Source organism: Curcuma longa, chromosome 2 (genome assembly GCF_044706935.1).
Source record: "Curcuma longa cultivar G26 ecotype Majalengka, Jawa Barat chromosome 2, ITB_CL_G26_1.1, whole genome shotgun sequence".
Classification (NCBI taxonomy): domain Eukaryota; kingdom Viridiplantae; phylum Streptophyta; class Magnoliopsida; order Zingiberales; family Zingiberaceae; genus Curcuma; species Curcuma longa.
Window position 1 is genome coordinate 6,200,984 of NC_133862.1, and position 19,124 is coordinate 6,220,107.

At 38.6% G+C, this 19,124-nt stretch overlaps 4 protein-coding genes and 1 non-coding gene across 5 annotated transcripts; 3 read left to right on the forward strand and 2 right to left on the reverse strand.

Annotated features, from left to right (window-relative positions):
• Window positions 1-759: 759 nt before the first annotated feature.
• Window positions 760-6,653, reverse strand: LOC141821825 (uncharacterized). Its single transcript, XM_074709193.1, has 11 exons — window positions 6,223-6,653; window positions 5,986-6,084; window positions 4,759-4,899; window positions 4,535-4,659; window positions 3,810-3,931; window positions 3,620-3,702; window positions 2,430-2,588; window positions 1,540-1,740; window positions 1,347-1,441; window positions 1,160-1,257; window positions 760-1,039 (listed from the first exon to the last, which is right to left on the reverse strand). The coding sequence occupies exons 1-11, from the start codon at window positions 6,262-6,264 to the stop codon at window positions 903-905; spliced, it is 1,302 nt and encodes a 433-aa protein (XP_074565294.1). The 5' UTR covers window positions 6,265-6,653; the 3' UTR covers window positions 760-902.
• Window positions 6,654-7,434: 781 nt separating this feature from the next.
• On the forward strand, window positions 7,435-8,370 carry LOC141815247 (uncharacterized). The gene is made up of 4 exons (XM_074703162.1): window positions 7,435-7,531; window positions 7,606-7,661; window positions 7,738-7,963; window positions 8,043-8,370. Exons 1-4 carry the CDS (start codon window positions 7,435-7,437, stop codon window positions 8,183-8,185), a joined length of 522 nt encoding a protein of 173 aa, XP_074559263.1. The 3' UTR covers window positions 8,186-8,370.
• Window positions 8,371-12,408: 4,038 nt separating this feature from the next.
• Window positions 12,409-12,570, forward strand: LOC141822588 (U1 spliceosomal RNA). Its single transcript, XR_012601316.1, has one exon. It is a non-coding gene; the product is annotated as a U1 spliceosomal RNA (small nuclear RNA).
• A 1,224-nt stretch (window positions 12,571-13,794) lies between these two features.
• LOC141822087 (uncharacterized) lies at window positions 13,795-15,675 on the forward strand. Its single transcript, XM_074709514.1, has 3 exons — window positions 13,795-13,994; window positions 14,113-14,218; window positions 15,325-15,675. Exons 1-3 carry the CDS (start codon window positions 13,830-13,832, stop codon window positions 15,405-15,407), a joined length of 354 nt encoding a protein of 117 aa, XP_074565615.1. The 5' UTR covers window positions 13,795-13,829; the 3' UTR covers window positions 15,408-15,675.
• A 156-nt stretch (window positions 15,676-15,831) lies between these two features.
• On the reverse strand, window positions 15,832-18,071 carry LOC141821989 (heptahelical transmembrane protein ADIPOR2-like). The gene is made up of 4 exons (XM_074709391.1): window positions 17,766-18,071; window positions 17,590-17,688; window positions 17,449-17,506; window positions 15,832-16,812 (listed from the first exon to the last, which is right to left on the reverse strand). The coding sequence occupies exons 1-4, from the start codon at window positions 18,023-18,025 to the stop codon at window positions 16,141-16,143; spliced, it is 1,089 nt and encodes a 362-aa protein (XP_074565492.1). The 5' UTR covers window positions 18,026-18,071; the 3' UTR covers window positions 15,832-16,140.
• Between the last annotated feature and the right edge of the window lie 1,053 nt (window positions 18,072-19,124).

A 19,124-nucleotide genomic window follows, 5' to 3' on the forward strand; every position in this document is an offset into this window, starting at 1 on the left:
TAAAAAAAAAAAAGATAAAATTTTTAGTTTCATACGGGTATCTTATGATTATTTATGAAGAGATAAATTGAGAAGTTGTAGTTGGTTACTACATAAGAGGATATTATCTGGTTTCGTTGAGATTTGATCCTTATCTATTTTAAAAAATTTGTTTCACAATAACTAATTTAATTATACTTTGAGGATTTATTCTTTTTCAGAAAATGATATCGTCTACAGGGAGCTCACAAATATTGTCATCCATAGCGTCGTGGTGATTGTCGATGTCTAATATGTTGTTTGAAGGGTTCCGATGGCAAAGCGATACGATTCTGAAACAAATAGAGAAAAAGCCAGACACGCGGCCATGACCAAGTTTGAGAGGGTGAATAGGATGAGTAAGGATGAGGCTGTTGATGAAGATGGAAGAGGATGAAGGACAAGAGAGTGATAAAAAAAAAATACTTCACTCAATTAAGGGTAGTTCCTTCTTCTTTTTGCTTCATCTTGAGCTCTATACCTTCAACTCAAGCAAACTCTACAAGTGGAACTCAATTTAGACAAGTTGAAGTTCAGTGTATGATAACTCATTCATCTCGATTGAGCTACAAGTTCAATTGAAGGAACCCAACAGATCCACAATTCTTTCCAGCTGACTTGTGTTAACTGTTACAACTGCTTTTGATTCAGGCAGACTCAACCAAGTCCGAATGTGTTAATTCCAAGACTTGTAGAACTATCTTAACAATCAATTTGGAAAGGTTACCATCTGCATTATAGTTGAAACAGAAGTCTATAACTTCGACGATTAAATTATAGGCGAAAATGCGATCCGGTTTTAGTTAGACTGAAACACAACAGGTGACTTCAACTGCTTTTCATGTCATACATTAATTTCTGGAAAGATGAACTCATACTTCACCTCACTTTAACCAGCCATTTGACACATACATACTGTCCTCCCTATTACAGTACTTGGTTCGAAGCCGAGCCAATGCTTCCCGGTGAGATGCTGGAATAGTCGCGCACGAGGAGATATTTCCCCATATGCGATGAATTTCTGTAGACGAGAGGGGTTAAAACAATTATCTGTGGTTAGCAATTTTAGAAAGAACCACCAAAAGTTTAACACACTGTTCCATTAGCTAAAAGGAACTGGAAGTTAAGAACTTGAGCTCACCAGATCGATCCTTAGTTGAAATGCACATCATTAGCATGTCGAAACGTGGTACTCTGGTCATATTCTCCAGAATGCCAACAGCTAACTCACTGTCTTCCCTAAGAATGGAACACATGATCTCAATACAAATATGCAGTTGAATAGAAAGTATTATAATCGTTAGAGATTCTTAAAAACAAAAGATTACTTGAAAAATGTGGCAATGCATTTGACGATGTCAACCAAAATAGGCGCGGACAAGGCATTTTTAAATATATGAGGGAGTGTCACCGGTGGGATCATCTGGTTTCACAAGGAGAAACATTAGACGGATTTCGAGTATTGTATTACAAGTCCCTTGAAAGCAAAGTAAATATATGTATGTGTATGTCAGGGCAAACCTTCAGCAATTGCATTTGGCGAGCACTATCATCAGACAGTGCCCTCCATGAAACCTCGAATTCATAAGCTGATTTTGGAGCAGTAAGACCAACAGCTGTAGACTCCAAAGCTCGAGAAGCAGCACGAGTTGCGACATCTTGCAGTGATTCTTTTAGCTCATACTTCGCTTGAGCACCTTCACTTCTCTTTTGGATCATTTGCTGTTGCAAGAATATAAGCAAAACAACAAATTCACTCAAACAGTTCTTTAACACTAATTCAAGCAAAATGATGAAACAGTTTCAAAAATAAGATCAGAAGATAAGCTATCAACAATTATGCATACAGAACAGAACTTTTTTCTAAAATATACGACGTTTTTTTGTCTTTCATGAAATATCATCTCTTGTAAGTTTGGAGCTGGTGGTAGCCTCAACTTTTGTATTACGATAATAGCATCTACTGTAGGTTTTAGATAGCATAGTCAAGTAATGATAACCACTTGAGAAGTAACACTACCAGGAGTCACTTGTCAGCTAAGAAACTTACAATGCCAGAGTTGCAATAATGTGTGCCCAAATGATCTACAATCACTTTTTCTTAAGAACTACAGCTAATTGTAGCTGATTCCAAACAATTTAGATTTCTAGCAATGTCTTTGTAGCATCAAATTTAATAGCTTCAAAATGTGAACCAGATTGGGCCATATCCATGGTTGCATAATACCACTGGAATACAGGCAACAAAAATCAAAAAAACATGATGTATAGTGAATATGAATGGGCAAAGATGCCTCATTTTTCACATGAAGTAGCTCAATATCCGAATCTGTTTTCTTTCCCATCACATTTTCATGTGATTATTGCCCAATCCAAACAATTATCACAAATAAATCACCACAACGACATACCACTGAGCCAGATTTTTGCTCATTTGTTGTCACTTTTTGGGCTTTGCTTGATACCAGATGATCATCCTTAACAATTTTTGATTTTGCTTGGAAGCTATCTGGTGGTTCACTGCCTTTACTGACTGTCATTAAGGATTCGGAATTCCTTTTAGTAATTTCCTACAACACCAGGCAGTATAGTCTTCATAAGTTGTCAAAAGACTATTGGGCATGGAATGTAAAGATTAATAGCTACTAACAAGAGAAAAAAACCCAGAGCTAACAAAGATACAGTTGACTGTTTCATGGAACAAGTATTTTTTATTTTTTAATTTATTATTATTATTTTTTGAAGTTTAGAAATGGTAAAAATTGTCGTATTCCAGTTTTAATATGTCAAACCAATCCAGAATAGAGACACAATACGGCAATCCTACTGCTGGTGTAACTGAAGTAATTCCATGATTTCAACCGTATAAAGACACTTGGTGTCATGACAAGGGATTAAGGAATGATAATTCTAAAATACTCATTAAATTTCAAACCATGATGAGCGTTTGCATGAGACATAGGATCATTGCTGCCATTATATCTAATGAGTAGAAGTTTATTGAAAGGGATTAAGCAATGAATATCTCATAGTTATTAAAGACGCTCGCCTAGCTGCGCCTAGGTGCAGTCAAGCAAGCCTCTAGCTAGCGCCTTGTGAGAAATTAGTCTTGAGGAAACCGATGAAGATTCAACTATACAATGAAATGATGATGATGATGACAATGAAATGATTGAGGAAGATGATGAAGATTTTAATGATTTAGATATTTAAAGTTTTTTTTGATTTAAATTATGCATATAATGTATTTATGTGCTAATGAATTTTATATTTACATTATTGTTTAATATTTTATGGACTATAATTTTGTTAGTGAAATATTTTGACAAAAATTCCCCATATGTGTTTGAATTGTAAAAATTTATATCTAGAGTGTCTTACTTCGGTAAGATGTGCGTCTCAAGCCCCATAACATTAATAGATATTTTGTTACTTATATTAACTTGCACTATTTAACTATTTGATCATGTAGCATCCAAGCAGCTTCTACATCTAAAAAGGCATAAAAAGATTGTACTTTAGCGATTGGTTTATGACAGAAGAAAATATCAGAAATACTGCTATTTTGTTTACAGTGTGTGGAAAGGGAAAAAAATGGCACCTTCTCATACAAAGCTTTTGTCTCAGAATATTGCTTTCTGACTTCATTATTATTGGGCTCAAGTCTCACAGCAAAATCAGCATCTGCAGTAAGAACTTAATCATCAGCAAATTCAGAAACAAGATAAACTGACTCGGATATGCATGAACTGTAATAAAGGGATACACTGAAATACAACAGTTTTCAATACCTTCCAAAGCTGCTTTAAGCTTCCCGAGTTCTTTCCTGGCAGTAGCACGTCGGGAGTACGCTTTGACATAACGATCATCCAAGTTTAAGGCCTCGGTACAGTCACTCTCAGCCTCTTCATATCTAATGAACATTAAATACAAAATCAAATATAAAAGAAAAACAAATTAAAAAAGGGGGGAATCATCTTGTTTATACTTCTTTAAGAATCTATCTGAACTCAGAAAACCAAGAGAATGCCGTAAAGGCTTCGGATACAATATTAATAAAATAACATAAACAAATAGTGACCGAAATCTAAGAATAAACTATTAACCACAATATTTGAAGCAACCCTAAGTGAGCAGCATGTTAGAGGGCTTTAAAATGAACATGAAGAGATAGAAAAACTTCCATGTTATATTGATGATTGAAAGAAAAACTGACGAGTGATCTAGTTACTAATTTTGCATAGAGTCCACGAATTGAAACACCAACAACTGAAAATTGATCAAAGCATGCATTGAAAGGGTAAAATAAAAATGTTGAGTTGCAAAGAAATGAAGATCTTGAAACATAAATGAGGAAAACAAATGGAGTTAACAAATAGTATTGTGATGATAACATTATATTGATTCACAATATAAAATATAAGAAAAATCACAATATGCATGATAGTGAGACAACTATAACAACTTAATAATTTGCACCAAACAGATTTATCTAGTCTAATCTCGTTAAACTTACCTTTTAAGTTTAAGATATGCCATGGCTCTATTAGCAAAAGCAACAGAAGTGGGTGATAGTACAATACTCCTAGAGTAGCAGTCAATTGCTTCTGAAAACTTTTTCTGCTTAAAATACTCGTTACCCTACAAGCAGGACAGAAAGATGACAACTCTATGAGAAAGTCTAACTTTAAAAACAAGGAGAAACTCCACATAATGACAATAGTTAAAAAAATTTCTTACCAACTCCTTTTCTGAGGAGGCATCTGGTAGAACTTGATCATTAGAGTTAATGCCAGATATTTGGCCTATGGGATCAGTGTATTTCAAATAATCAAACTGTGCAGAGCGATCACTACTAGATGCTTTATTTCCATCGGCAATCTGTAATCAGTATAGTCTTCATTAAACAAATAACATGTATACTATCTCCTATACTGCAAACGTAAGAAACTCTCCGTTCCACTAGAGAACAAAGAGATGGCAAACAGTTAGACATCTGGAATCCATATTGCCTCACTGCTATTTAAACAAAAAACAAAATTTACACTATTTCCTACAATACAGGCATAGAAAAAGTCTAAGAATGCCACATTATACAAACTTCGAAATTGAAATTCTCTTCACTACTAAATTCTAGAGCTTACATTTAGCTAAAGCTCAAAATGTGCAACTGCACAAGATATTGGACTCTCTTCAACATGTGATAATGAATTCTGATGGTGATTAAGGCTGAAATGATCTTCGCAAATAGTCGGATATCTAGATCCTAGAATGGTGAACAAGCCAACTGATGAAGAGTCTGTGAAGAACCAAACATTTGAAACTAATTGGACATAGGCAGTTCAGAAACAAGTAAATCCCGCTATCACCTCCTCCTCTCCTCTTTTTATTCTTAGCCTCTCCTTCCCCCTTCTTCCTTTGCCTCCATCTCCTCTAAGATACCTACTAGGACAACCATGCACTAACGTTGTATGCAAGTGGTCAGTGCCAAAATTAACAACTCATAGAGATGTTAAATCTTGATCGCAACCCTTATTCACCTTCAGCACCAAATCCAATATTCAACTGTTTTTATGAGACTTATATATGACAGAGATGTCCCTAAAAACCCAAGAAAAAAACACTGCTACTTTCTCATGTAAAGAAACTACACCCTCTTATACAGTCATATACACGTTGCTTATTTGTCATCAGGAAATTTATATGATCCTGCAAAAACTTCCAAGAATTCATACGGCCACAGTAATTGAACCAATATAAAAGTGAATACAATTTGCCACTTTGCAATTATCTTAATCGCCAAATCAAATTTAAAAACAAACATAAAAAATGGGAGAACCTTAAATAACAGTAGTCGTTATTCTTAAACTAGTCGGTAACTTATCCTCCAGACTGAAGAAAATCAGGTCGAAATGAGCGCTGTCATATTGTACTATTGAAGAAATGAGGAGGGAAACGAGAATTTACCAGCTTATTGTTCTGACGGTCACGACCTTTCTGATTATGATCCTTACCATCACGCAAGAAATCCCAATCTTGAAGGTCATTCAAGAATCCTTTGAACTCCTAATAGACAAAGCATTCACCACATAAAAAGAAAGATTTTTTTCTTCCTATCATAGTTTACACCATCAAAGCCTAGTCCACCATTAGTTGTTCGTTAGAAAAACAACTTTTTTATCCATCGAGTCGATATAGACTTACCATGGAGCGATCGCGGACCTTTTTCTTCGATGTCTCAGTCATGAGAAGCAACTTGTTATGTTCACAGTGTAGCTTTGGCAACGTCGAAGGGAAGGGCTTAGTCTCACTGGAAAACTACCCTTTTCCCTATTCTGACCCAAATGGGTTGGTCCTTTCCGGGATGAGAGGATCTAAGGAGGTCCTTCCCGATGCAAGGCTGATCGGAAGTCACCAGAGAAACGAACGCGTCTCTTGCGGTCGGCTCAGCAGCGAGTGCCGCAAGGGGGAAAAGGGAAAAAGAGAAACACCAGAGAGAGAAATTAAGAGAGATCGAGCAAGATAGGAAGATGTGAGACTAGCGGTGTTAAGGGGGCCGGATTGGTGGCGCCGGCCGGCGGTGAGACGTGCGGGTCGAGGCGGAGGCGAATCCGTCGCCGTAGAAGCCTCTGGGTTTTTCGCCAGGGGACGAGACGGGCAGAGGCCAGAAAGTTACCTTTAATGGCAATGGGTAATTGGGCCGCCCAGCTCCAAATGGGCCTAGCGGGCCTGACATCCAATTGGATTCGGGCTCGAATCTGCCGCGGGCGGTGCTGGATCCGATCCGAAATGTATTGTTTTTTTTTAATGCCTACCGTATTTTATTATCAAAATGACCCTATTTAAGATTAAAATATCAATTTCACCCTTATAAGTTATCAATGTAAATAAATCACTTGTCAATAAAGAGTGATTTTAGTAAACTTAAAGAGGTAAAATGGAAATAGCACAAGCATTTTGACTTTAATAAAATCTTATTTGTCATTTTAAAAAATAAAAATATTCTTATAATTAATTTATTCCTTTTATTTTCTCATCAAAAAGACCCTCTTTAGTACTAAAATACCAATTTGACTCTTATAAATTACTATTCAATCATTCACTTGTCTTGTCAACATAACAAGAGCATTTTAAATTTAAACATTGGAGGAGGAAACTTCAAAACTTTTCACAACATTTTGAAAATACCTCTAAAATTTATTTAACATTTTTGTAAAGAAAATTAATCTATCTTTTTTTAATCCACTAGCTAGAAAATTAATGTATGGTGGTTGAAGTAACTTTGAAACATCTTCTCCTACATCACTTCATGTTTCATTCTCTTAAGTCAAAACTATCTCCCATTTTTTCCCACCAAACTATATCTATCTATCAATCTCTCTATCTATAACTTGAACTTATCTCCAATCTAATCGAATGCTTCAAGGCACTAACATGGCTTCCACTTCTACTCTCAAGACTCGGTGTTTCTCTTTCGCTCTCCTTCTCTTCTCCACAACCTTCGTCAAGTCAGGTATATATATATATACATACACACATATACATATAGAGATAGATGGATAGACACATTTTTCTGTTTGTTTGTAGATGAAGGTCCCATAGGCTTCGTTGCGAAAGCAATGGCATGTTTCGATAACAATGCGGTTAGTTGTTTAACGATCCATAGTTCAAGCAAGGCCAAAGCTTTTATGATCTCTTTAGCTTGTCTTTTTGTATTAGGTGTATAGCAATTGCCAAGATTCATATAGACTGGATGCAGCAGGGACATTCAATATTCCCGTAGAAGCGACCGATGACTTTTGTGGCGGTCCATGCCTCTCCGAGACGAAGCTCGTGCTTTCGTGTGTCGATCACATACTATATAACTTCAGATTCTACAACGGTGCATCACTGCAAGTCGTCAAGTACACCCTCGATCAAGGTTGTGGCCATACAAGCAAAAGAGGTAGGAATTCAAACCGCATTGCATATACATATGTTGTTCGAAGGCTAACTTATGTGTTTTCGGTTTCTTGTTGTTGCAGGAGATTTCAATGTTGCTGAATATTTGGGTGAGAATCCTTTCCCATATGGCTATGGCCACCAGAACCACGCGAACAAGATTGCAGTTCCGATCTACTTGTTGATACTCTTCTTGATACTCTTTGATGTTTTGCTTCTTATGTGAAGTTACCGATATTTCGATGTGTAAATTCTATCTTAACACATGCTCGCCCCTCCCCTCCCTACGACCACCACCTTATACGACTACTATGTATCTATTCGTAGTATGTTTAAGGGCGAATATTTTGATGTGGAGTTGATATTTAAGAAAGTACAGACACATGTATACAAAATTTGAATATCTACTCAGATCTGATACTTGCGTATAAAAAAAACACTTGCTAAGAAGTTGGAGATCTAAAGTCACATAATAATGCATTAGGGAATCAATTCCAAACTCAAATAAACTTTTAATTAAAAAAAGGAAATAATCAAACATAAGGATAGAAACATGACTATTATACAGGGATAAATATGAGCATGGAAATATTCAATAAAGTTACATAATAATGCATTGCCGAATCTATTCCAATCTTGTATGAAGATTTATACCATCACAATTATGAACTCAAATAAACTTTAATACCATTCCAATTATGAAACAGAAGTGATTAGTGCTTCTACCACAATACTTATCCACATAATTCCCTTTTCCATCATCAAATGCATGGTCAATTCAAGAATTCCTCTTAAATATTCCATTCACACAAACAATTGAGCAAAGATATACACCAAGATCACTGAAAAGCAAAACCTAGACCTTGACTTGGAGTCAACAAAAGCAGGTTCCGAGTTTTTTCGAGCGAATCAGTTCGAGGGGCCTACCTTCACAGGCAGAATAAGACCAATTTAGTCTTCAGTCATTGCTTTAGTTGGTTGAGTAGGTGCGTTTGGATCCGGGTTTCAAAAGATTGATCCAAACCTTGCTTATAAAAGGAGAACCTCATACAGTTGTTCAGCAAGAGCAAATTAGTAGTAATCTTAAGCTCCATCTTCTCCAAGATCCCATCATTTTATGGCATCGCCACAGAGTGACCTTGGGAAGGTGGGCAAGGAGGCTTTTGAGATGTTAGAGTACTTTGGGAGGAGCAGGAGGCCAACAGCGAGACCCCCTCCTACTAATGTGCATTATGGCTACAACACTCCTCCGAAGAAAGAGATGACGCTTGATAGCACCCAAGTTGCCAGGGAATTTGGAGGAGTTCTATACGTGAGCCGATCCAGGTTTCACAGAGCCCACTTTTATGGCAGCTCCTCCTCAGCGTCTTTGTTTTAATGACTAGCTGAGATCAGATAGATGTACTAGTTACTGCCATGTTGGTGTTCTACTAGCGTGCCAATGGTAAGTAAATCATGGATATGTACCGTATATATAACAAAGTTAATGAATAAATGTTTCGACAACGAAAATCTAAGTGTTTGTAGTTTCACATGAATTTGCCTTATAAGATATCTCATAGGACTATCCATATTCATACTCACTTATGTAATCAAATCTACTGTACTATACCTGTGATGGATACCAAAGAGAAAACCCTGTGCAATTGCCATGTAATGTGTCACCTCATAACATTCTCTCCCATCAAAGATCGTAACATCCTTATTGCAGCCAATTAATTACCAATCAACCTACCTCTAACTGCTTAAAACTCAAGAAGGGCCTGTATACATGATTTTGTTTGGCCAAACTCACCTCTGAACTCAAGGATGAAGAATGATGGCTGCTCTAGCACTAGTTGTGGGACAAGGAGCTCTGAAACTGAGAAATGCCTTATGGTCATTGGCATAAGGAGTAAGGGAAGCAATTTAAAGATGAAAGATGATATATGTATTAATGAAGTGCATGCAAAACTAAAGCCTCAACACAAATCAAGAACAAAACATGTTTTGCAAAAGAAAGTCAACAGTGAAATCAGGAAATAAAACTCAGGCATAAGCTTGGAAGGTATTTCCTTTATTTCAGGTCTGAAGAAAAGGAACAAAGACATTACATAGAAAACTTCTTCGATAGTTTGAGATAGAGAATGAGGTATGTGCAAGAAAAGAAATCAAGCATATTACAAGAACCAGACATAAATAGCTAAAAGATCATATGTTGTGAACTATATACCAAGCTTATCCTGTAGCAGGCCACAAGACTTATCACAAATAGCTGTCAGAAAGCAACACATTCAATAGGACTTGAGCTCAGTCTAAATTTCTACTCCAAAGTCACATTGGTAACTAATTCTTGGTACAACTCATTCTATCCGGTATTTGAATCATTGGAGAAACCATTTTTGGAATTTTACTAAATATATCCTTAATTAAAACAGAAATTGTCAAATATCTATGTTTATGTGCCTCACTCTTCATGGAAGCTACAGATTGGCCGAGACTACACACATATATTTTTTCTTTTCCATTTCAATCGACCCTTTTTCTTTGAAATTGTGTGATAACTCAGGGACTAACCTAGGGATTACGAACTATTTGAACAAATGAGGGAAAAAAAGATATCCTTGCTTTTCAATTGTGAATCTTCAATCATCTTGGCAAATCTTACCTTTGAATAAACTACACATCTCGGTGAGTGGGAAGAGAACTTCGAAATGCATGCATGCCAACCTATCTCAAAAGCTTTCTACCAAATTAACACATATTGATGGTTGCAACACCAACAAAGGGGATTATAAGTTTTAAAAGGGGCACATAGATTGCCAAATCAAAGAAGCAAGGGCTCACTCCAATCAAACAGCTACACCTAACATTTACAACCAAAGAAAAGGATAGGGTGGAATAGATACTTGGAACCGACTAAGTTAACACAGCAAGAAACAAGCCTCAAGAAATTCAATTCAACTGAAGTCATTGATCCAGATAATCAGATACTCCCTCCAAGACATACATGTTACGACTCTGGAACTCTCATGTGGATATAAGACACTTACATGGCAACAAATTTCATTCTTTGTCCAATGATCACCCAGTTAAGCTGATATGGCATCAAAATGATTTATCATGTTGATGTTGCATAAATGGTTGATATTTAGAGAAAAATCAATTATTATGAACATAGTTTATAGGGTTGACAATATCCAATGATGAAATGGATCTTAAATCTAATTTTGCCAAATAAAAAAAAAAACAGCTACAAACAGAGCTGCCTTAATCAGAACAAGTCATTTTCATTTGCAATCGAAGGAATTGAATAAATGACTACTTAAAGCAGAAAGCTTCAGAGTGCAAAGCAAACTAGCCAAGCAGAGCTGGAACGAAATAATGTATAGAATCTAACACTACCTGAGCCAGAACTGGTCTCGGGAATTGGATTTCTGAAAGAAAGTTACCACCTCCTTGCCGCTGATCCTCCCATCCCGATCCACATCAGCTCTCTTTCAAGTAGGCATCGAACACCCCCATGTCCGCGACCTGATCCTACAGCGCCACCATTTTCACACGAAAAGGAACCCAACAACAACAACAACAACAACAAAAAGTCTCGGATCGACCACGAAGCCGAGCTACAACCTAGGCGAGCTTCAAAAATCGAAAGCGAAGTTAGAACCCGGAGCCACCTTCTTCCGCAAGATCGAGGAGGAGCGACCCTAGAGGAAGACGAACGATCTATGTTCCTGGACCTGAATTTCTCCGATCGAGGGGAAGAAGCGAGAACCAAGGGAGGAGGGGGGCTTTCGCTCGACCTGGAGACGGAGAACGGAGGAGATCATGGCGGACGTAGAGCTTCGGAGGGAGATCATCGGTTGGACGGTGGATGATAACGATGGACTAGTTGCTGCATTGTATTTTAGTCCCACATCGAGAAGTTGTTGATGGAGAAAGAGAGCGGAGGTGCTTAAGAGAGAGGCCTCGTCCGACGTTAGACATAGAGCAGCTGCGTTGGTGTTATAACTCCTCCCTCTTTTCTCTTTCACTGTCTTTTTCTTTTATTCCTTTCTTTTTCTTTTGATTAATGTGTTCAGTGTTCTGAACGTGTTAGAGTATCCGTAATGGGTGTTCAACGCGCGTTCGTTAATAGGATGATGTGGAGGAGGGAGGGAGCGACGTGGAGGAGTGAATGAGGAGAGAGTTTTTAATGTGTTTAGAATTCTGAATGCGTTAATCGGAGGAGAGAGGGAGGAGTGAAGGAGAGAGGCAGTGAAAGAGGAAATGCGTTAATCGGAGGAGAGAGGGAGGAGTGAAGGAGAGAGGCAGTGAAAGAGGGAGAGAGGGAGGAGTTATAACGTCAGTTGCGTTGCAGCTGCTCTTAAAGACTCTCTCCTCATTCACTCTTCCCTTTCTCCTCCACGTCGTTCTCTTTCTCCTCCACATTATCCTATTAATGCGCGTTGAACGCTCGTTGCGGATGCTCTTACCTGGATGTGGTCGATGGGCGATCATCAAGGTCCGTGGCCTAGATCAACGGCCTCCATTGCACGCTGGATGTGCGATGGTGTACCATCTCCCCAAGTGGGAGAGTGGACGTCATAATTTGTGATAGAGGGGGATTCGCGCCTGCGCGGCCCCTGCTATATCTCCAAATCTGAATGTTTTTTATTACTTGAAAATAAATTATAATGCTGCATATTGATTTTTTTTAAAAAATTATATATCTATTTTTAATATAAAGAATAAATGTTTTTAAAAAATTGAGAGAATAAAAGTTCGCAGATTGAGAAAAAAATCATTTAATAAACTCTGCAGGTTTAGAAAAAAATTAATAAATGTATGAGTTTGGATTGAAAGAATTTTTTTTTTAAAATTTAAAATTAAAGTGGAATGGTTTGTGGACTTATCCATCTAAGAGCATCCGCAACGCGCACTGTTAATCAAACGTTAATAGCAGCGCGTTGATCAAACATTAATAGCAGACGTGGAGGAGCGAAGGAAGGACGTGAAAGAGTGAGAGAGGAGTGAGGTATTGAACGCGTTCAGAACTAGCAGCGCGTTGATCAAACTTTAATAGCAGACGTGGAGGAGCGAAGGAAGGACGTGAAAGAGTGAGAGAGGAGTGAGGTATTGAACGCGTTCAGAACTAGAGTTCTGAGTAGTGGGCCCGTGTTTTTTATTTTTATTTTTTTAATGTTAACGCGTTCGTAGAGATTGCATAGCGTGAGTGGTGGTCGATCAGTTGATGATCGACCACGTGGTCGACCACCAAGAGTGCAGATTGTGAGTGGTGGTCGACTACTGATCGACCACCATATGGTGATCGACCACTGGTCGACCACCACTCAACCACGTGTTAAGTGGACCCAATTGACCACTGATTAAAGGTGTTATAATGTCACGAGCGTTGTGGATACTCTAATATATAATTAAAATTTAAAATTTTTAAATATTTTTTCGGTTAATTTGTAATCCGTCTGGTTGAATTAAAGATTTTTTAACCTGCTAAAATAAAATGGTGAATCGGTCCCCCTTGAAACTCACCTTCGTGATCTACTCGTCCTCCTTTAGGCAAATTTTTTTATATAAAATAAATACGATTATTTTTGCCTTAGAATAAATTTAGAAGTAATTAATTTGATTAATAATTAATTTAAACCAAAAGATAAATTGATGGCAAGTTCGAACATTAGAACCTAAAAATTATGATATATGTAATTAACAAAATTTAAACCTTATGGTAAATTTAAATTTAAAAATCATACAAAATAAATGACAAATTTACTAATTCACCCTCTTAGTTCTTGTTATCACCCACCGGCACATGTGGCCAGCACGTGCCAGTGAGGCTGCAATTTCCCCCTTTTTCCCGTCTTTCTTCTCTCTCCATTTGCACAACCATGGCGGATGAGGGAGGCAAGTCCGGCGGCGGAGCGAAATCGCCGCCTCCGCCGGCGTCGGCTGCTGCTGCTGCTGCGGCAACGCAGACGTCGCCCAAGATCGTCATGAAGAGCATCGACATGAGCGAGAAGATGCGCAACGACGCGATCGACTGCGCCCGCGCCGTACGCCCCCTCCTCTCCCTGCCCCGTCTGTAACTTCGATTCTGTTTCCTTGATTCGGGCCGGACTTCGCCTCCGGCGCTGATCTCGTCGTCGGTTTTGTGGTGGTGTGTGAAATCAGGCGTTCGAGAAGCACAGGCTGGAGAAGGACATCGCGGAGTACATCAAGAAGGAGTTCGATAGCAGTTACGGACAGACTTGGCACTGCATTGTGGGTCGCAACTTCGGTAACCCACTTTTTCTTTTCATCTCTGCACTTCTCCGATTCGATTTCAGTAATCGGTTTCGTGCTTGATTCCTTTTTTTTTAAAAAAAAAATTGAAGTTCTTGAGGAGTTCATCGTGTTTTTGTGGTTCAACAGTGTGATTTGGTTTATACATCTGTAGATTGCTATGTTTCTCAACTATACCTTTTTTTAGATAGGAAATGAAATAAACTCATTATTCACTGAGATGAAAGAAAGAACAAAAAGGTTTGGTGAACTTTCTTGTTTCTGATTCTACTCAATCATGGCCTGTTGCTATGTTCTAACAGCTCGAACTGATTAGGTTACAGTGGCTGTTCAGTTAGACAGTATTGATAAACAATTGTTTGGAACCATTATTGTGATGCAAAGTTGGACATATTGAAGACAATCAATTGAGTTATAGTAAGACTGAATCAGTTTATTAAGATTCTGTTTATTGCATAAGCAAGATCTGTGCTATGATAGAGCAAATTAAATTAGTTTATGCAAAGGTTGATATCCAATTTCAAGGTTTGAACAGCTGGAAATCGTGTTTATTATAGATCATAGAGTTTGTCATGTTTATTTAGACATAAGAGTGATGGTATCTAAGGTTGTAAACGAGCCAAGCCAAGGTGATAGTGTTCTAGCTTGTTATTATCTTATCGACCTTGTTCGAGTTTATCTATGGAAAAGCTTATCAATCACAAGCTGAGCTTATACTTTTGCCTAGCTGAATTAGCAACATGGTTGTCCTTTGATATGTTGAAACTCCAAATTGTATAGAATAACAAAAATAACAGATACAAATAGTACTATATTGTTTATAGATTTGAATTAGAGATCAAAGAAATCTAAACCTAATCGAGCCTTAGATAAGTTTGTGAATTTCTTTGTTCATGAGCTCTTCATGAACTTTCTTTGTGAATGTAAATGAATTGAGTTTACTAATGTTCAAGTGCATATTTTTTTATATCGAACAAATATAACCCAGCTCTTATCAAATCTAGTATCCATTTTTGTTCACAAACATCATGTTCATTTACTAATTATCTCCTTGAAATCATGAACTCAAGTGTTCTTGCTAATGTGGCATTTGCTTCGCAGGATCTTATGTAACTCATGAGACCAATCATTTCCTTTATTTTTATGTCGACTCAAAGGCGGTACTGCTATTCAAATCTGGTTAAGTCGAGCACGGATGCTTACTGCTAATCGATACTTCTAATTCGACGAAGCATGCCTTTAGCTGCCAAGGATGTTCTACACCACCTCTACATCTCCCTCCCTTTAGTTGCCTAGTTGTGTATTTTCAGTTGTAACTACTAAACCAGTGGCGAATATGTATATCGGTCATGTGTATTTTCGAAGTATCTCCGAAATTTTAACTGGAATATGTATCCTTTTAGCACTGTGCTATGCAAAATAATGTGGGGAGTGCTTGTTCCATTCCAAGTATGACCGAACATATTCGCTGAATTTTGACAGTACTCTTATCTTGATGAACTTTAGTCGAGTGCGGTAGCATGTGTTCGCCTTCGGTGCTCATCGTTGTCATCCTTATGGCGCGGTGATAATGTACAGCAATCATACTCTATATCTAAGAACCACCATTCATGATCATTAGAGAACAAACATAGCAGACAAAAGACTTTGTAGAGCATTTCAAAAGTTTAGACTAAAAAGCATTTGGTTGCTGCCTCAAGATGCATACTCGTAATCTCGCATCACGTAAAGCCTTTCTCGCGTCGGCTAAAGCTCTAACAACAAACAATAGAAGCGAAATAGCGATATCCTAAACACAAACAGAGCCGCAGAGAGATCTTGAGATTGGATCTTGCTTAGTTCTTTCATTAAGAGTCTTTGTTCCAGGACTTCTTCAGAATCTTTGTTGATAAATAGTAAGATCTCGAGATGTTATCTTCAAGATGCACCGCAAAATGTCATCGATTTCTCCAGCCACTTGAGAAGCACAGTGGTGGCTACATAGTGTATGAGTGCTCCCAGGAGGACAAGGACATGGAATATCTGGTGGCTATGTCCAACAAGATCGAACTCTCCTGGACGCCACTTCTCAGGAATTCTGCTCACATACACCACTGCACCGGCAGCATAAGCTACGCCCATGAACACCTCTAGCCCCAATATCGTATGGGCTTCGCGATGCTCCCAGTTCAACCACATAGCATGGACAGCCGGCACAACTCCGAAGAAGCCCATGGCAAGGAAAAGGGTGGCTCGAAAGGGGCGAAAGCGTGGGGTAGAGAAGGCAGGATATAGGAGTGTGAAAATTGCAACAAGGCCTACTGTGGAAATGGTTGAAAGGTAGATAAACTGGGCTATTGGTTGGCAGAGAAAGATATAGTAGATTGGTGGAACAAAGGAAGAGACGATCATGAGGGAGATGCCGGCATAATCAAGCCTCCAAAAGAAGAGACTGAAGCGACGAGAATGGCACGCGAGGAGATGGGAGATGGCACTGATGATGAGGCAGCCCATACATCCAACCAAGAATACGAGCATTGGCCATCTCGGTATTGAATGCTCGCTGGGGAAGCTAGTTCTCGACCACGACAATTGTAATGCTGAAGAATTCTGAGAAGAAGACAGTAATCATTTTAGTATTGCAAGATGAAGCCTACCAAGACTAAGACTATACTAAAACAACCAGGGTGTTGGATTTGAGTTTCGCATGAACTAATGGAATCGCAAAAGGATACAAATTCATATTACTATCGACTTTGACTAACATTGGCTAGAGATTTAACATTGAGGGCTGAGATAGAAAACTAAATTGAGCTTTTACACTTATTTAAGTGTTTCTGCTGGATGAAAAATAAGCTAAGTAACTTGATATGGCCAGTCAATTCACACAATGTAACTACATATGGTTGAGGTGATTTAGAATCGAAGACACTAAGATATTCTTCCTAGAATTTTCAACTACATGGTATAAGTACAACAGAAAAACTTTCTTGCTTACAAATTTCAATATGTTTAATCCTATCTGAGCAAAGGAACAATAATGTGGAGTTAGTTTACAGCTAAAACTAAACGTAGTAGCATTAGATCATGGAAAACTGATGGCAAATTGTTTTTTTTCCCTTTTCTGTGAGGTAATTTGAAGCACTATAGAACAGTTGTGAATGATGGAGCAAGATAGCAAGCATGAAGCATATGAAATTACATGTACAAGTAAAAAATTTCACTGATATATTGTAGATTACCTACCGAAAAGATGTTTTCTGGTTCATTGTTCTTGGAGGAACCGAAGAATCTAATCATCAAACTGCAATGAAAGAGAAATTTTTAGGGGAAAAAAAAGGTACCAGAAAACAGTAAGGGGTATGAAGAAGACAAGGAAATGCCAACCCTGAGAACTCCGGAAGGACCGCATGAGTGACCTTCTCGACCATCACCATCAACTCCGCCAACGCCAGTATCAAGAAGAGGAAGAACCCTCCCAAATGCCTGTAGAATAGCGAGAAGAATAACGAATCATCCGATCCATAACCGGAATGGATCAAAGCTATGAATCGAGGGGGTACGTCCAAACGTTGAGCGTCTCGTTGTGCCAGGCGAAGGCGCTGAGGAGAGCGTCCCGGATCGGCCACTCCGACCGGTAATGGTCGAGGATGAACTCGTTGTCCTTGAGATAATCCGGCAGCTCGTCGTAGCGCAGGAGCCGGAGGTTACGACCGGCGTCTCGCCCGCCGATCGGCTTTCCCCCAGTAACAGCCGGCGTAGTGGCGATGGAGATCCACCGCATGCTCCTCCGGCGTCCACGTTCCGGCGCCGGCGACTCCATGACTCCTCTGGGACCAGGCGAGGGCGAGCGACGGCGACGAAATCGTGATGGGTCGGGGGCAAAAAGGCAAAAAGCAAAGGAGAAAAAGACAAAATGGTACAACTTTTAATGTACAATGACAAAGAAGCCCTTCCTTCATTAATAATTGAGTAAGATGCTCACCGGAATAAAAGGGCTCCGACTATTCATATTTGCCACTCAAATTTGAAAATATTACAGCAAGGTCCATTCGTTCGTTCATAAAGTAAAGGGTTCAATAGTTAATTCTTTAAATAAAATAAAAAAGAAGCATTTAATTATCTTTTTTATTAAAATTTATAAAAATTAAAATAATTACTATGATATTAAAAAATTATTCAAACTTTCAAATATTTTTTATACCAAAATTAAAAAAGAGAAATATTTTTTTTAAAAAAAAAATTTAAAATCGATCGCTCAGCACAAAATACAACAACTTAAATAGCTATACAACAATAAGAAAAAAAACTACTTGTCACAATAGAATTCCCGTCACAAATATTGTGACGAAATATGTACCGTTAGATTTTAAAATTAAGATTAAATCTTGATCGTAGATTGAATGGATGATTGTGATTGAATGAGTCATTGTGATTGAACCTCTTCCTCGCAAATTTGTGACAGAAATATGTTATGACAAGTAGCATCACTCATATATATATAACTGCTACAAGTAATGCTACGCTGCACGACGAGGAATCCGTAACCCATGCGTGACATCCGCAATCCGCCGCCACCCTCGCCACGCCGTTCGGCCACCGCCTCGGGCGCGATCGATGCGCCGCTCGTCGGCGCTCTGTCCGACATTGAATTCCGGGCGAATAGTGATCAAAATCCGACGAAATTCGATCGAAAACAGGGTCAGCAGTGGCAACAATGTTTCTGGCCAAATCGTGGTCGGAGATTGGCTGAGGAAGGACCGGCGTGCGACATCGGTCCTTCCTCGACCGAATCCTCGATTTGACTGAATTCAACCATGATTTGACCAAAAACGGCGCTGCCACTGTTGACAACGATCAGACCGGATTCCGACCGAATCACGATCGACCAACTGAAGAAGGATCGGCGTCGCCTTCCTCGA

Coding starts and splice junctions, on each gene's coding strand:
- LOC141821989 (XM_074709391.1), bottom strand. CDS start 18,025: ATGGAGTCGCCGGCGCCGGAACGTGGACGCCGGAGGAGCATGCGGTGG. Junction 17,689..17,765: donor GAGACGCTCAACGTTTGGAC/GTACCCCCTCGA, acceptor GCTATTCTACAG/GCATTTGGGAGGGTTCTTCC. Junction 16,813..17,448: donor AACCAGAAAACATCTTTTCG/GTAGGTAATCTA, acceptor TCTTCTTCTCAG/AATTCTTCAGCATTACAATT.
- LOC141822087 (XM_074709514.1), top strand. CDS start 13,830: ATGGCGGATGAGGGAGGCAAGTCCGGCGGCGGAGCGAAATCGCCGCCT. Junction 13,995..14,112: donor CGATCGACTGCGCCCGCGCC/GTACGCCCCCTC, acceptor GTGTGAAATCAG/GCGTTCGAGAAGCACAGGCT. Junction 14,219..15,324: donor CATTGTGGGTCGCAACTTCG/GTAACCCACTTT, acceptor TTTGCTTCGCAG/GATCTTATGTAACTCATGAG.
- LOC141821825 (XM_074709193.1), bottom strand. CDS start 6,264: ATGACTGAGACATCGAAGAAAAAGGTCCGCGATCGCTCCATG. Junction 4,660..4,758: donor CCTCCTCAGAAAAGGAGTTG/GTAAGAAATTTT, acceptor TCCTGCTTGTAG/GGTAACGAGTATTTTAAGCA. Junction 1,258..1,346: donor TGCATTGCCACATTTTTCAA/GTAATCTTTTGT, acceptor TTCCATTCTTAG/GGAAGACAGTGAGTTAGCTG.
- LOC141815247 (XM_074703162.1), top strand. CDS start 7,435: ATGCTTCAAGGCACTAACATGGCTTCCACTTCTACTCTCAAGACTCGG. Junction 7,662..7,737: donor CATGTTTCGATAACAATGCG/GTTAGTTGTTTA, acceptor TTTTTGTATTAG/GTGTATAGCAATTGCCAAGA. Junction 7,964..8,042: donor TGGCCATACAAGCAAAAGAG/GTAGGAATTCAA, acceptor TTGTTGTTGCAG/GAGATTTCAATGTTGCTGAA.